The 16,839-nt window shown below is 42.2% G+C and overlaps 1 protein-coding gene across 1 annotated transcript in view; it reads left to right on the top strand.

The window, feature by feature from the left end:
* LOC146584664 (vascular endothelial growth factor receptor kdr-like) overlaps positions 1-16,839 on the top strand; it is a 180,655-nt gene that overhangs the window by 90,005 nt on the left and 73,811 nt on the right. The window contains exons 4-9 of the mRNA XM_085324289.1: positions 5,729-5,856; positions 9,201-9,360; positions 10,870-11,006; positions 12,553-12,712; positions 13,363-13,480; positions 15,467-15,642. Coding sequence (XP_085180415.1) covers positions 5,729-5,856; positions 9,201-9,360; positions 10,870-11,006; positions 12,553-12,712; positions 13,363-13,480; positions 15,467-15,642 — 879 coding nt within the window. The remainder of the gene's footprint in view (positions 1-5,728; positions 5,857-9,200; positions 9,361-10,869; positions 11,007-12,552; positions 12,713-13,362; positions 13,481-15,466; positions 15,643-16,839) is intronic.

Here is a 16,839-nt window from a genome sequence, read left to right as displayed (position 1 = left end):
ACAGGACTCAAACAGTGCTTTACCCAGCAAGTGAGAATGACATAACTGCAAACCTCCACCGCTTCTTGGTGGATACCCAGCTATATTACAGATAACTCAAGCAAGAGAGCGGATGTCACCGAGAGGCAAAGGAGTCCGTATCTGGTGCCTGCCCCGGCTGGGTTCACCTGCTGTCACCGTGGGGGCTCAAACAGGGAACTGCGTGTTCCCTAGGCGATCGCTGTTACCCTGCTGAGTTAAAAGGGACCCTCCCTAAGCTCATCTCAAGCAGCAATTAATCTCCTGCTAGACAGAATGCGAATTTAAACATGAAGGGCTTCACCGCCTTAAGGTAAACAATGTTCTTGTAGGCACTTGACCTTTGAGTTTCCTTTGTGCGCAGCACGCTTGATTTTTCTGCCGGGCTCTGTGGCTGTGGCTGGACAGCAGGCCCCTGCCCCTCCGCCGTCCCGCTGCCTCTGCTTCCTCAGCTCTTCTGTTTGTGTGTCTCCGCGAGCTGCGTTGGGTAAACAGTACCGCCCCGGCCGCGCTGCAGCTTCCTGCAAACTCCCACTGACCTGCCCAGCTAGACAGCCAGGCTGGGGCCGAAGGGAAGGGGCTCGTCCTCGCCTCGGAGCTGCCGCCGCAGCTGATAAGTCCCTAGTGTACTGCCACTCGTGTCTTTCTTCACCTGTAACGAGCTCTGCAGCCCACGGTAAATTATTCTTTGTGCTTATCCAATTCATAGGGCATATCGCCTTCCCCACTCGGGAGGAACAGATGTACCCAGCAACAGGGAAATACCCTGTTTTCATAAAGTGTTTCTTTGCTGAGAATTTATTCCTCTGAGTTCAGTTCTGCTGGGTGCAGAGAGTTTCCAAGTCTTCTGTTGCAGGACGGCACCTGCATTTCACACATCACAGCTCTCCAGATTGTAACAGTTGAGCGTAATTGATCTACACCAGCTGGAAATGGAGATCTTCCTTCAGGCCAAGGTTATCGTTTTTAAAGAAAAGTGACCCTGTCGCCTTTGTTTCAAGAAGTTCTGTCTCTGAGACACTTCTTTACAAGGAGTTAACTGATTGCTGATTAACTGAAGGTAGTGAACGTATTTATAGAAGCTGGTGGGGACACTCCCTAGTGCTCCAGCAGATCATTTTTCCATATCATGGTCAGGCTGAACTACTTAGGCGTTTCATAACAAATTATTTTTTGGTCTGTGCAAGCCATTCCAAAGGTATCAGCTGGCAGCTGATTAGGTCCCTATTCAGTATTTATTCTTCGTCATTTTGTTAAGAAGAGCCAAAGCTGAGCCACTTCACATTTGCTTATGTTAAGCGAACAGTGCCAGGATGGGGCTTCTGCTCAGAASGTCTCTTTACCAGTTCAAGTGGAGTTGGCTTGCTCCTGCTCACGAGAGCAGCTGGAGCAACACGTGAACCCAGGGAACACACGCTGTCCACGGGATCCACAGTGGCTCGCTCTTGTGCTCTGTGCGCTGTTACTTTTGGGTGCTCAATGATGTTAATTTTTGYGCAAAGAGTTGCACAGTGGGGGAAAAAAAAGCTTCGCTGGCCTCACTGCCAGTCCCCGAGTTAYGAGCCAGCGCTTGACCTTTGCCTGCGTTAGCCTTTTCCCTTCACTTCCAGGGCTACTTTTCTTGATGGCCACAGTTCTGCCGACCCTCATGTTCAAGGTCTCATGTCAAAATGGCAGCAGCTTAGCCATGCAAGTAACAACCCCCTTAGCATCTTCAGGTTAGGAGAGGCTCCACGAGCTTGCATAGGTGGTCCATCTTGTTTGAGAGCTCCAGCACTGCAGATAAAAATAGGGAGGAGAGGAGGCTTCTGATGGAGGGAGAATTGTCTTTAGGCTAAAACTGTAAACTGGATAAAGCACTGAGATAACACAAATTATAGCCATCTGCTGCTGTAATCTTCTAGGAAGCCTCACCATGGTACTGAGTGAAAGAGAGGGACTCTCATAAAATAACACCTCCTTTTTTTTTCTTCTTTTCAAAGTAGAGCAGGAATAATGACCATGAGACCTGACATCTACTAGGCATTAACAATCAACTGCATTTCAAATCCTTTCCCAGCCAAATCATTATAACCCAGAAATTGCCTTCTACTGTCATTAATTGCATGGTCATTTTAAAACACTCTCTAGATTTTAAATACTGATCGTAGAAGGTCAGATTTATAYGTTTTGGCTTCCAGCTCAGACTGTAGCTTGTGATCTGGGACAGTGTAATTCTAGCTACTGGCTAGACATATGGCAATTCAGGTGCCGTCTCCCATTAAAAATGAATTAGGAAAGAAATACAGTTTGTATAATATACAGTGTAAATTCATGCTTCCCATTTAGGTGTTTTCCAGTAGTTTACAAAAGTGGCATGATGAGTATCTGTTACATTTACAGCTGAAAAATGGATTATTTTTAGATCTATTGTAAAACTGAAGATTTGAGAGAGGTTAGTCTTGGAGGTGCAGAGGTAATAAGCAGGATTAATGCAGGATTAATGCTCACAGACAACCTTTAAACACATTTTTGTAAAGTAATTCAATATAACAATTTAGCAGACCTGTTTGGGAAACTGCATTAGACAAAATGGACTGAGTGTAAATATTTTATGTTAGTTTTAGGGTTTGGAACAAGCTACAAAGCTGTGTTGTGGCGATCAGGTTTCTATCTGGAGGCTTGATGAGATCCAGTGCAGGCCTATCCAGAAAGTGTAGATGTATATCTGACGCTTCCTAAATATGAGGAGATTACAGGTCTAATTTTTGGTTCTAGTTAATATCTCTCATATAATGTTTTTCCAGTACCCTTACTCCAAAGTACCTGTTTGTTTATAGACCAACATAGTCAGAATCACTCAATGCCATGGCATAAAAGCTAACAGGAAAAGACATTATTTGAAAGGATAGGCATCATCCATATTTCTGGTCTTTGTTTTCTGTTTTACTGCCTCACGTTAAGTTCAAGAAGTGCGCAGAAGAGCTTTGAAGTGCTCCTGATCCGCTCCTTGTCACAGCTCCCCAGATGTTAATCATGCACCGCTTGTAGGTGCACAGTGACCCGAGTGCCTGTTGTAAAACATTGCTGTGACGTTTGTGACCCYCTCTGGCACCCACAAGTAGCCCCATCAGCACTTGCTCTCATTGTGCCTCAATCATGCGGTGCACTCGATCTGCAAAGATACCTACTTCTAACGCTCAGAGCTAAAATTAAGCTACCAAAAATACAAAGGGCATCAGCCCCTCTTCCCGGTCTCGAACCCCACCTTTCACCCTTCGCCATTTGTAGTGAAACTCTTCTGGGCGACAGAGGGGAGGGACTCGAGCTCTGCACTAAGCTCATGATTTCAAGATTAATTCCAAGRGACAGCACTTACGTATTTCCCTGAAGATCCTTAAGCAGAGACTGCCTTCATTTGCCAAAAAATGAACACCAATATGCCCAAACGAATGACCTATTCCCAGCTGAGTGACCAGTCGCTGGGTAAGAAACACAAAGCGAATGAGATAAACCAACTCTGGGTCTTCCTTTGCCAGTGGAGTTGTGCTGCAGAAAGGAAGAGCAAATCCAAATCTCATGCCCCATGTTCAAGCTGTTCTGCAGATGACCAAGAACCAGCACCAAGTTTTAGCAGGAAACAAAAAATTCCTAGGGCTGACAGGTAGTCCTTAGAGGAATCCAGTGACCAGTGAGTGACTGACATTCACTTTTCAAAGCCTAAAAGTCATTCACCGTCAAACCCCGTGCATCTATTTAAGTGAACAGTGGAGGTTAACCACTAGATAAGCGTATTTATATCACTTTTATGTAGAGCATAACCCTGCGTTTCTGTTTCTTGCATTTGAGAGGTGTCTGATGAGGGCGCACGTCACCTTTACCAGCGACACTGCAACACTGCACTGTAGGTCAGGCTCACGCATAGTAAAAAAGCGGGAGGACACACAGCCAAGGCCCTGGCTGCTGCGGCTATGGGGGTTTTGCAGGCTGCGGGTGCGACGGCGTGGGCCTCCCGTCGGGGAACTGTCCAGCGAGGGCTGCCTGAACGAGASCAGCAAGGGTAGCAGATACCTAAAAATCTCATTCTCATCTTAAGCTGATAATGTGTGGACTTCTTCCCCTGTTTGCATAGACACATGGGTAATTTTTAGTTGAAGAGGTCCACAAAGCAATAAGGGCTTGACTTTTTCTATTAAAAAAGCCCTTAATATTATATCAGGAGTTACCGAGAAAGCACGACCTGAGGATACAAGGGTAGTTCATGGAAGTTCACTGATGAGCTCCATCAAGAAGGAAACTATCCTTCATTATACAGTGTTGGAGAACAGGTCATCTACATTAAAGGTGTGTCCCTTTTCTACAGTCATAAAATGTGTGGTCCTTGTTGAAGACCTCCTAATGAATCCATAATGGTATATGTGCCAGTCCGAGCCAATTGCACTCATTACCAGTTTGGCCTGTTTGGGAGTAGTTAAGCATTCTTTAGTTGGAGTTAAGCATTCTTTAACTGAAAAAAAAAAAGAGAGAGAAAGAAAGATTTTAATTTCCCCATAGCACATCATTTTTTTAAAGTGTCGCCAGAGTACTTTACAGGCATATTTCTGCAACCTAGATTGTGCACAAACCCTTCATGTCAGCTATTTCCCATTCTTTAGGTGAAGCTGTTTGTAGCCATAATATAATTTAGTGTGTGGAGGCACGTCCTGGGCCAAGGATAAGTGTGTTGAGGTTATCGTACAGTGTGCACCTCCTTTCCTGTAAACAGTATAATCCAAAACAAAAGTGTTTGATTGCCCACGCTACGTGCTGTAGTTTGCATTGTATTAGTCGAATAGTGTTTGAAACTTATACCACAAGATTATCTGACAACAAGGAACTAAAACCTCAAATCAAAGAATGCTTGTTAGAGAGATCTTGGAGGTTTCAGGGCTTCATAAAGGTGTGGGGTTTTTTTTGTTTGTTTTTTGTTTTTTTTTTTTTTTGATCTTCTGATGGCCATCACTTATTCATGCAATGAACAACCAGTGTAGCAGGCTCAGAATTTTTATTAGCTTAAACTACCTCAGACTCTTATTTATTTCTACTATATATGTAAGTCCAGTCTGATTTATTGTGGCAAATATGTAGAAAATCCCATGGTTCCCCATGAGGGTGACCAAGTTACTTCTCTGTTAGTTTAAACAGATTCTTCTTGCTTATTTTTGGATATCTTGGGTGTACTTTCCCCTTTGGAATGCTCTCCACAGTGTTCCAAAGATTCTTATTTACCGAAAGAAGCTTTTTTTCTTTCAGTAGGTTTACCTCAACTTCTGTAAATCTATTGTAACACCAAACTGCTGAGGAATTCCAACTGGTATAATATCTCCTACGGGAGAAATTCATAGCACTGGGGAAAGAACTCAGCTGCCAAGAAGACCTCTGGAGCTGATACATTAACTTCATTTTTACAGCGGGGGAATAGCTAGGAAAAGCAACTTTTACAAGACTGCCCCGCAAATCAGTAAAAGAAGGTTAGAAATGGGGCATTCTGATTTGTAGTCATTGGCTATAACCCGTAGATGACGCTGCCTTGTGTGAGCAGGCGAGACAGCAGTGAGTATCTCATCACAYGTGGCAGTGGGCTTTCTGTGGGTAGTTTACCACTCAGCTCAGCGATGCAGTATTACTGTGCCACCCTGGTCGTTGACCAGCAAAGGAACTGTTTTGCAAATCAATGTTCTTTTCCCTGCAGACTACAAAAATCCATTTGTGAAGATTTACCCAGAACATCCTGATATAATCTACATTTTAGATGCTAAGAAACCRGTGGTTGTCCCCTGCCGAGTTACCTCTCCAGATATCCAACCCAAGCTTCTACAGGTAAGTGACTGTTTCAGAGAAACTGAAATAATTCTGAGGTCTGGGTAAAAATGCAAAATCARATTCATGACGCTAGGGAAGTGTCAGAGAGACAAGGTTGTTTTGCGGCGTAGGCCTTGGTGACAGCACACGCAGAGAAGCTGATCTACTTCTCTTAGCTGTTAAATGTCTCCTGCTCCTGGGAGACAGCACATGCAATCATGGAGGCCTGGGACAGTACTCTGGCTCCTGCTGAAGCCAATGGCAAACTTCCAGTAGACGTGCATGGGGACAGCACAAGCCTTATTACTTTAGCAGATCTCTGGTTTTAAGTTTTGCCAGTAGGGATTAAAGCAGGGGGCATAAAACTCCTCTCCATTTATAGCTTATCACTTTAGCCTGGATAAATGTTATCACCATCTCCTTCTTGACTATAAAAATGAAACATCCCAATCCTATTTTAGCCTGCTTCAACCAAATTCATTGCTGGAGTATCGCTGTTGACTCCAGCGCAATCACGAGTCTCGGTGTGGCCTTGGAACCTCAACCAAGCAGACCTCCAGATTTATCCCCTTATTTACGGGCAGCCCTGCTCTCCCTGCTCTTTCCCAGGCAGTTTTTCAAACCCAAGCTGAAGTCCTTGGTCTTGCTGCAAGCTGCTGATTTCCCTTTTGAATTGCAAAGAAAAACTGGCCCCTGAAGTTTTTTCCTCTTCAAGACACAGCAGCTGGACTGCAGGGAAGGGATGTCTGTGTTGAATATCGCTCCCCAAAGGAACCGTCCTTAGGCTGTGGGCTGGAGAGACATCTCTGCTCCAGAGGATGCACGTAGCGAGGTGTGCGCTGGCACCGGGAGCCGCCACAGCCAGCCCGGGGTTCCGTGTACGGAAAGTCGCCGCTTGTTTTGCTCTGTCTGGGAATTTCATAGCACCATGCGGAGCCAAGGTGGCTGCTTCCCATGCGAAGAGGAAGCGGGGCGGGAGAAGGGGTGGAGGTAAGGATGGGGGTGGAGAGGTGAATAAGGCCATCAGACAAATTTAGAACATCCTCTTCTTCCAAATTTAATCTCTAATAGACAACGAACTTCAAAGGGAGGAAAGCCACTGCRATTTCCTTCAAGCAGCACTGACGCTTTTTGTTTGGTTGTTTAAATATATATTTTTGAATATTTTATGAAGGCATTTTATGTGTGTGTAGTGTTGAAAAGGGCCCCCTGAGTAGGGTTATTTTTTCTTTCCCCTTCCCCTAACCATCAGGGAGCAGAGCTGCCAAACCATGAAATTCAGCTTTATCACATTTCATTATTCTTGTAGAAAATGCACCTTTTTTCCCCTCATAAATTAAGTTTCTTATGTTACCATTATACTTTAAAATCATTGCACTCTCTGGCTTTTAAATATGTATGGTGAAAGGTACTGTTTGCTAATACTAAACAGATCCTGGCTAACTGTACGTATCATCTTTGTTATTAAGAAACCCAGACCAAGATATACAATTCAAATTCTTAATTTTGCTTAACATGCTTTTAATTCTGGGTGAAAAATAGCGTTCAGCCTTGGCAGGTCTGTTTGTTGACTGATCTAGTTCAGTGTATATTTGCCTCTTACAGCTTTGACTTTCAGGTACGTTAAAGCGTGATTAAGTCTTGGGTCTCAGATTCCTTTTGGTAATTTCCCTGAATTTTCCTAATAATTCTGAACAGCAATGCCACAGCTCAAAACCTGTGAAAGCATTTACATGAAGTCTGCTTCTGCCAGAAGAGAACCGTTGTTCCAAAAGGAAGCTGCTGCCTAGCTCTGCCTGCTTGCTCGCAGCGACGCCACCAGTCGCTCTCCTGCAGGAATCATTGCTTGATCTTTGTTCAGTGCTGAATATGGCAAAAAAAGGGATCTAAAGGCGATCAYTGGGGAAATCCCCACTTGCAGTCCCTAGTGCAGCTCCTCCCTTGGTTAGCTCCAAAAGCTAAAACGAGGTATTTCTGAAAAGCAAAGCAGTAAGTCGCCTTGTTTTCGAGAAGCCTGTATGTGATCAGGAGGGAAAAGCACTCTCTCCTTCTAAAGTAGTGAGTCTTTTATCTAAATAAATTAAGTTGGTAGTTACCACGTGGYGACTGTAGGCACACTGAGGTTTTCTCCAAACCCTTCATTTTTTCAGTGAAAAGCATTCCCAGCCTCTGCTCCTCAYACTGCTCACCTTATTTTCTCTGTGAGATGAAACCGTAGCTCCCTCTGGCCAAGCTAAGGCTGGAGAATGTGGTCAGCCCTCCTGCAGCCCATCCTCAGCCCTAGCGAGCCCTCCTGTGTCCCGCTGAACAAGCCATACCCACAGCCTGTGCTTCTAGCCACCTGCCTGTGTATGGGCTCAGACGGGTGAACGTCAGTGATCTGCTCTTTTACACGCTCCTGTGTTATTTGTCTGTATTTAATTTCACATATTTCATTTCTACACTGTAGTCCAAGATTTTTCAAGAATGAGTAGAAAGTAAATTGCAAAGCTAACCTGGTTGGCATGGGTGCTGTCCAAGGGTATACGCAGGGTTCATACTGAATTAATGTTCGCTTTAGCTTATTTACCACATTACTCTTTAATATCCTCACTTCTTCTCATAAGCAAAATTTAAACATCTCTTTTCTTCAAGAATCTCAGAACATACAAATATTTATGAATTTGGGACAAAAAATATGTATGCTTCTAAGTCCCCTTATTTTAGCCATCTTACAAGTTAGCATCTTAAATCAGCTAGGCTGCTTCTGCGGAGATCATCAGGGCCCTCTGAAAGAGACTCATCCCTTCCTGTGTTACATAGAGAGACTCATGACTAGCCACAGACTCTACCTAATTTACAGATGCCTGTCATCAGGTGAGTTAGAGACATGAGCACTTCTGAATTTGGGGGATCCAACTTCACATATATTTYAATTGTATCATGAGATCCCTGAAAAAAACATACAGTGGGGACGTGCAAAGTTAGGAGAAGCACATTTTGTTCTTAGGCAATTCCAGAAAGATTACCCTGCAAAACTCCTCTAAGACAGGTAAAATTATTTCCAGTAGAGAGATGAAGGACCTCGAATATGTAGGACAGTATATTGCTGAAGAGCTGAGAGGACTGGGGCTATTGAATCAAGGGCCCCTGTCACGATCATCCAAGTTTTGGATTTCAAGGATGGTCATGAATTAGGAAGGGCTTTTCTATTTGCGAATGTTGATGTTGCCTCAGATATGTGTGGAATGAGACCACCAACCTCTCTGAAAGGTCAAATACCTATTTTGTCGCTAACGCAAAACAGCTCTGGCTGGTTGCTGCTGTAGTCTGAGAGGAAAGGGAATGTCTCACCAGCCTCCTATCTGTCTGTCCTCTTTCAGTATCCTTCTTCTGTAGAGATCAGCTTCAAGAAGGTGACGTGGGACCCAACAAGAGGATTTATCATCCCCTCTCATTCTTTCGTTTACTCTGAAATGCTCAAATGCACTGCAAATGTCAATGGAAGTGTGTTCACATCCTATTACCTAATACAGAGATTGGGTGAGTGACTACTGCATGCCAAGGAATGACTGTAATATTTCTATTCCATAACTAAGCCTCTGGGTATTATTCCATGGTTAGCATCAATTATATTTGATATATCTCACTGCTTTGTATCCTGGGCAAGTTCAGGCTGGAACACTTAAAATAAACTCATTTTTCTCCTTTTTTTTTTCCTATTCAATAGAACTTGGATTTGATCCACTCTTGGTTTTGAAAAACTACCAAGAATTGAGATGGTACAAAATAGCAGTAGTTTATCCAAACCCCACCAAAGCTCAGTTTGTTTGGATAGAGTGATATTTACRTTAAAACAACTGCTGGTTTAGGATAAACCCAGGAGTGGCTTTCTTCTCGCTTCTGGTCAATAAACATTGAAGATCATGGTATAAAAATCTCATTAAAGTGCTGGTGCAAATCTCAGCTTTTTTATATGGTTTATCCTGGTGCTTTACCATATTCTCTCCCTTATATTTACAGTTGAGCTTCAGTTCAGAATTAAAATCTGAATTGGAAGCAACTAAACATTAGATTATGAAGTGCTGGGCATTTATAYGAAGCCACTTATAATTTATTTTTCCTTTGTTTTCTATGCACTTTCTTTCTCTCCTCATAGACTGTTTTTCACATAGGAGGGTTTACTGTGACTTCTTTCCCATTAGATCATTGCATCCTTCTATACAATTAGCATTGAGCTTTAAACAACAGGCTGGTAAATTTGTATGGCAGCCAAATTAAAGTGCTGGAAATATCTCTTTCTCTTTTTTTCATTGCTGAGGTAATTATTTATTACTACAGTCATGAKTGCAAAGCTAAAAAATCCATTAGGTCACCCCTGTTTAGCTCAAAAGGACACAGGCAAGACCTTACCCTGTAATGTATTACTGTGCGGTGGTAGGAGTGTATTTGGTATATGGCACCACAGATGAAGTGACATGGCYTCGATGCAGGCTTATTTCAGAGCGGATGCATTTAGGGTGTCAGTAAGACTGTAACCCCAAGATCCGTGGATCCCATTCAAAAAGGAAAGGAAGCTCGTCATTGGAGGGCAGGAGAGACATGGTTCACRTCTTACAGAAATTAACCCTCTCTTAGATAAGCAAATGTTCAGGCACWCCAAAGGATGAGTCACTTCTGAAAAACTTTTCTGAATTAGGATTGAAGGGAAGGAGAAGAGTAGGATCAGAATGGCTGTGGAGCTGTTGATGATGATTGAGGGTTAGAGCCCAACACAGCAAAAGCAAGAAAAAATAATTCATATATTACTGTGTCCATATGTGATCAATGAGTTCAATCAGCCGTATTACCGTGATGTTCAGTCATTTACACAAATGACCTATTTTTTTCTTCATGTTGGAGTTTCCAACAACTTTCATAGRGATGTCAGAGTTTTTTTAAGTGGTGAAAAGAATGGATGTTGGAGAGGCATTTGGAGTGTGGAGTCCATCTTAAATGTCATTGATGCAGATAAAGGGCTGTGTGGTTACACCTTTGTTTTTCTCATTTCAGAGGGCAGAATACAGAACTTGGCTCTGAAAGCAACTCCCAAAAAGCTGCTGATTGGAGATACTCTCTATTTGGACTGCAGAGCAGAAACCTTCATCAATGGGCGAATTGAATTCATATGGACGTGTCCTAATGGGAGAGTGAGTCGTTGAAAATTTGGAATTCTGTTTTGATGCAGTCTCTCCCAAACCCACTCCAAGATGTATCTGTTCACAGGGCTGAGTAAATCCTAAATATTCATTATTCTGAAATATAGCCAACCATTTGTAAGCATACAATTGACTGTATTTTTAGTTCAAATGAGAATAAAACTTACCTGACCATCTTGATACTGCAAATTAAACTGCAAATCGTAGGCTAACTGAATGCTCGCAAGGAAAGCCAGAAGTATATGTTTCTTGTTGGAAAGAATAGCTGTCTCACTTCTGTTGACYTCTGTATTGATCCCAGCTCACAGTGGCAAGTCTCAAAGCAGTCATGAAGGTTGCAGATTATCAATCTGCTCATCCATCTTGGCATTTATAAAGTAGGTGAAAGTGAAACAAAAGCCAGTTGCATCTGCTGAAATCTCACCAAAGAATTCAATTTAAGTTCTGAGTGCAGGTTCATAAGCAATTCAGAAATGCCTGATTTGAAGCTGACAATATGAGGGAAAGAGCAGTTCCTCTGATGTACTAAAATCTTTCAGTTCTCCCAAGGAAAACTAGAGGGAAGAAGGGGAATTTTTGAGATCAGTTCATTTGTCAAAAATCAGTAGTTAAGATTCTATTYGATTCTCAGAATTAAAATGATTGTTTTCTTTTAATTCACCAAAATATGCATTTCAAAGAAGCATCTAAGCTGCCTTGAGAAAGTAGAAAATGTGACCCTTAAAATTTGATTATTTTTGGACTTCTTTTGTTTACATAAAGCTAGCATGTTTCATTTTGTTTCTGTGAAGAAACTACAGAAAATATGTATAGAGTTTACAGAGGTGCAAGCAATACAGTCCTACTGAATTTTATTACTTGAACCCCACATGATGGAAGAGAAAGTGGTCTTTCTTCTATTGTTTTTCTTTGAACCCTCCTTAGAATTCTAACATAGTAAATGTAAAATTTCTTGGCTAAATCTGTGTGGTCAAAAATCCTACCAGAAGCGTATAATACTTTCTCAAATTCTGCAGGAATTTGCATTGGCATTTGACTGTCAAAATATGTCTTTTGTTCTTTTAGAAAGTAGGCTTTCTTTCTAAGACAGATGAAAACTGACTTTGACCAGAAAAAAAAAGAAAAAAAAAAAGAAAAGAAAGAAAGAAAACAATAAAATGCACAACTTGGGCTCTACAGAAGCCAACACTACTGTGCCAACACTGTGCACTGTGGTGGATGGTCCCTRGGATTTGATCCCTGAGTAGGGCTGATCCTTTATGCATCTAGTTACTTACCTGCCTGCCCACATTTCAGTCAAAAAGTGYCACAGTTCCACTCTGCTAGATTATGTGTTTCTCTTACTAGACTTGTTAATGAAAACTCACATAAGAGCTTATACTGCTGATTTGTCCCTTATATTATTTTGGCAGAAAAATAGTCCAGGGATAGGATAGTTTTGACCTGAATTACTGCTTTTTCTTAACTGGCAGACTTAGAATGAACGAACAAAATAATCCAAAAGTACTTTTTGACACCCTTTTTTTCTGTCCTCCAGCACCCTTATCCTAAGAGAACGATAGACAAAAGTGGCATGGTGTATAAAGTTGGCAGTAGCCTGATAATTGAAAATGTCACCATGGAAGATGGAGGCCTGTACGTATGCAGAACATTCAATGTAACAAGGCTGGAAGCCAACGTCACGGTTACAGTGTATGGTAAGTTCTGCAGCTAAACTAGAACAGTACTGAGAACCAAGATTGTTTAGTGTAAAGGATAAAGATGCATTATTAAATCAGTTGGTATGCAAAAGGATTAGGAAGAATGCCAACTAGTTACGACAAACATTAATCATCTGTAATCTACAATCATTCAACAAAAGAGTCAGCACCCAGCACTATGTTTTCAAAAAACCTCAGCGAATTAAAGATTGAGAAGACTGAGGACATGGATTAACTGGGAGCTGTTTCGAAAAAGCTGGCACCAAATGTAGCTGCTGATGTCCTGGAAAATTTGGCCTACTGGAATTCACATGGACAGTATATACCACACAGTCCAGCTGAGGCATTTTCACATGCTGCCGTAGTGCTATTAGGTATTACTGATAGGTACAATAGGTATTACTGATTCCTCCTTTTAAATATAAGATCTTTCATTTGGTGATGAAACATACTGGCTGTGGTAGAGCTTTACAAGTCAACGGCTATAACAGCTTGTCATTCCATTTGTTTGTCCGTAGCTTCTGCAGATGTGTATTGCAAAGAAATCCAGTGTAGACACAGTAATATTCAAAGATGTGAGCATTGCACTCTGGCAGATCTGCCATTGCTTGGCTTTCTTTTTTTTTTCTTTCTCTCTCTCTTTCAAGATAAACCTTTCCTTACGGTTTCACATAAGAAAGGGCCCTACTATGAGATTATATCAGGACACAAGTCATTGAAACTGGCTGCAAAGGTGGATGCCTTTCCACGTCCAAGTGTTACCTGGTGAGTAATGTCTTCTTGTGCAAAATCAGGATTGTATGACCTTCTTCGGTGCTCCGGACAGGAACAGATTTTCGCTGTTCCTTACCTTGTAGATAAAAGAGTTGGTTGTGCTCATAGCTTTGGTCTCACAGTTCACCTAAGATGCAACTCCTTTCTGCAGTGCCATGTGCTCTGTGAAGCTGGGCAAGCCATATCTCTTCTTTCCTTCCTGGGTGTGCAAGAAAAGTCCATATAACAAGTTTCATTTATCCTGGAAGTTTCAAATAGAAAGTGATTAGAGAAGGGCTGTTAGCTTAACAGCATTACTGATGGTCAGTGTGCAAAGAGGCAGCTCTTAATAGAAAGCCGCAAGAGACATTTCTAACATGAGAAATTCTTTCTCTTTATCTCTTTCGAGTAATTTTCTCCACTCCTGTGCCACTTGCAATGTTGTGTGGAAAATCAATCTGGTCTGATCCCTACCAAGGACATATAAAACTCTGGCCTGTGCCACTTATAAAAAATATGGATGTCATTTTGGTATTAGTTCTGCCCATGATTTCTAGTCAACAACTGAGGCAATATTATCTGAATCATCCTCAGCATCTTCTATACACCAAGATATACCCATGACCACTCTCACTCCCTATTCCAACTTCAAATCCTTGTAGACAGTGCAGAGAATCCTGCCAAGTACCTAAAAGCACCACTGGGACTGTAATGGATCAGCTTAATAGGAGATGCAACATATCAGCGACTCCACAAGACACTCATCTCTCTCTTTCATCTCTTTTGTCCTCTCTCTTGCTACTTTTCTCTTTAACTACCCTACCCATCACCTTATTCGTCTTTAATTGTATGAAATCTTCTATCACAGCTGGCATGGGTTTGCTGGTTCTGACAGGGAAGGTGGCTGGTGTGCACTGGCACCTTCATGGTGCATTTTTCATTGGCAAGCTGAGGTCCACTCAGGGTGGGCTGATAGTCAGCAGAAAGCATTGGTCAGGGATCATTTGCTATATTTTTTTTCAGCAGTGAAATAACACCAAATTCTCTAATATTCACTTCCAGTCAGAGAACTGAGCCTTGCCAGGGGATATTATTAATTGTTGCAGTTTTTAGGAGATGAGAACCTTTTTGTGAGTTGAGGTGGGGACCACCCCCCTTTTTTCTGCCAAAGCTTTGTTCTCCGGGCTCAGCACGGAGCATCACTTGGTAGCTGTCTGGGACCACCAGAGCTGCCTTTCCTGTGTGTTCTAAGCTACAGCTGTTGATGTTGGAGGTCTCTCAGTACAAGCTGTTTAAACGACTGTAAAGGAGGTTTCCAGCATTCTCAGACAGTAGGACACGTGTCCCAGCTTCTCCTTCCACCAAGCCCTGGAGCTCTGTGTGTGGCAGTCTTGCCTATTTGATATTCAAAACTGAAATATGCATAGCAGCATAGCAGCGAAGAGGGAGAAGGCCATGCAGACTGCTATTATAGTCTTAGTAAAGATTCAGGATTGTAAATTCGTCACTGACCTTCCTATTGAAATTTTCCAGGACAGAGACTTCAGTGTTTTCAGAAGCAGTAAAGCACTGAAAAATAATAATGCTTAATTAATTTCTTGTTCTAAAACTGGTTACTCAAATTTTGGTAAACCAATAATTTACTGCACTTTTTATTGCACATCCGTCTGTTGTTTGCTGTCCAGCATAATTTGGTACCATCTAGATGCACATTTCTGGTTATAATTGAGCATGCAAGAGGCATTGTTAATTCAGATCCATTAAAATATCCTTCTCCTGTCTGTTGGATGAAGCCATCTCATAGCACTGCAGATGCTACTCAATCAGTCTTGGTATGGTGGGATAAAAGGAATAGACATTCAATTCAAACAATGATTACAGAGCTGTATTTTCCTTGCTGTTTCCAAAGAATGACACATTCTAATTGGGGTAACAGTCGGTTTTTCTGAGGGCTAACATGCAAACACATGATAAGTCTTGATGGGACTTTCAAAACAGGTACAAAGATGGCAAACTGATCAAGGATAACCACACTTGTTATGAGCCAGATCCAGTGAGGTACAGACTGGGCATAAGAGATGTGAGACCCAGGCATGCTGGAAACTACACCATCGTCTTGAGGAATGCAAAATACGGCCTGTACAAGAACCTCACCATGCAGCTGGTAGTGACAGGTAAGGACTGCATGTTTATAACAACTTTTACTAGGTTCTTTCTCATTTTTTGTGCAATCCAATTTTACCAGTCAACAGGAATGGGGGACATTCTCCCATGTCTAGCTGATATGAGCTGATACAGCATTGGAATAGGCTGACTGATCTTTTTTAGAGTTCAGTTCAGCACAAAGCAGAAGTGAGTGAAGGCTGACATTAGTGCGTTAGAACTGGGAAGATGAGCGGTCTATGTCAGAGTGCAACAGAGGTGGGCTGTTTCGGAGACATACACGCATTCAGAAAGGGTTTGCCAAGGCTAAGCAAGCGAGGAACACACCCTGGATGAACTCWACAGTGTTCTGGAATGCTGACTGCTGCACAACATGGAGAGCAATAGTTACTACATCAGCCACCTCATTTTCAAATATACCCTAGATTTTAGAGCGTATGATCATGGGCATTCCCAAATCGGGAGCTGACATGAGAAGATAACCTGAAACTAGGTCTTCTAAAGTCACACAGAGTATCACACAGAATCAGTAAGGTTGGAAGGGACCTCTGGAGATCATCTAGTCCAACCTCCCAAAGATTTCCTGGTGCTGATTCCACTAGGGCTTGAACCTTCTGCATGTAAAGCAGATGTGATAACCACTTAATTTCCACTGAGATATTGCACCTCAGCAGTAGACTGCAAGACCGTTTTGTCAGGACAGTACCTCTGCAGAAGGAAGCAGAAATGGCTTGAAAATGAACAAAGACAAACATAGTTTTAAGAGGAGTTTTGGAGGCRGTATCTAGTAGTGAGCTCTTGGAGATGGGGTCATAGTTTCCCCAAACTGGTGGAAATCTTATCCCTTGAGATTAAAAACTAGACTGGACAGAGCATTAGAGAACATCCTGTTGGGATAGGAAAGTCCCAAAAGGGCTGATGGAAGGAACTAGATGAGCTACCTTGTCTTTTATGTCTCTCAATCATCCTGCTATGGAAATACTTTCTAAGTCTGTATTTCATGTATTTGAGAGAGGGTCATTTTCAAGGGAATCCTGGGAAAACTCAAGTAAACTGTGTGCACTGAAGCAGGTTCATTTGACACAGAGGAACAATAGATATTGGAATCACATTTATTAATCTCCTTTGCTGGGATAATGAAAGACAGGGCCACATTGTCTCTTTGAACATCCACTGCCTCTTTTAAACCATTGAATTTGGGAGCAGAG

The sequence above is a fragment of the Rhea americana genome, unplaced genomic scaffold (assembly GCF_003343005.1).
Source record: "Rhea americana isolate MKP2758 unplaced genomic scaffold, rheAme1 scaffold_90, whole genome shotgun sequence".
Lineage (NCBI taxonomy): Eukaryota > Metazoa > Chordata > Aves > Rheiformes > Rheidae > Rhea > Rhea americana.
The sequence above is the reverse complement of the archived record's forward strand: the minus strand, read 5'-3'. Positions and strand labels throughout refer to the sequence as shown.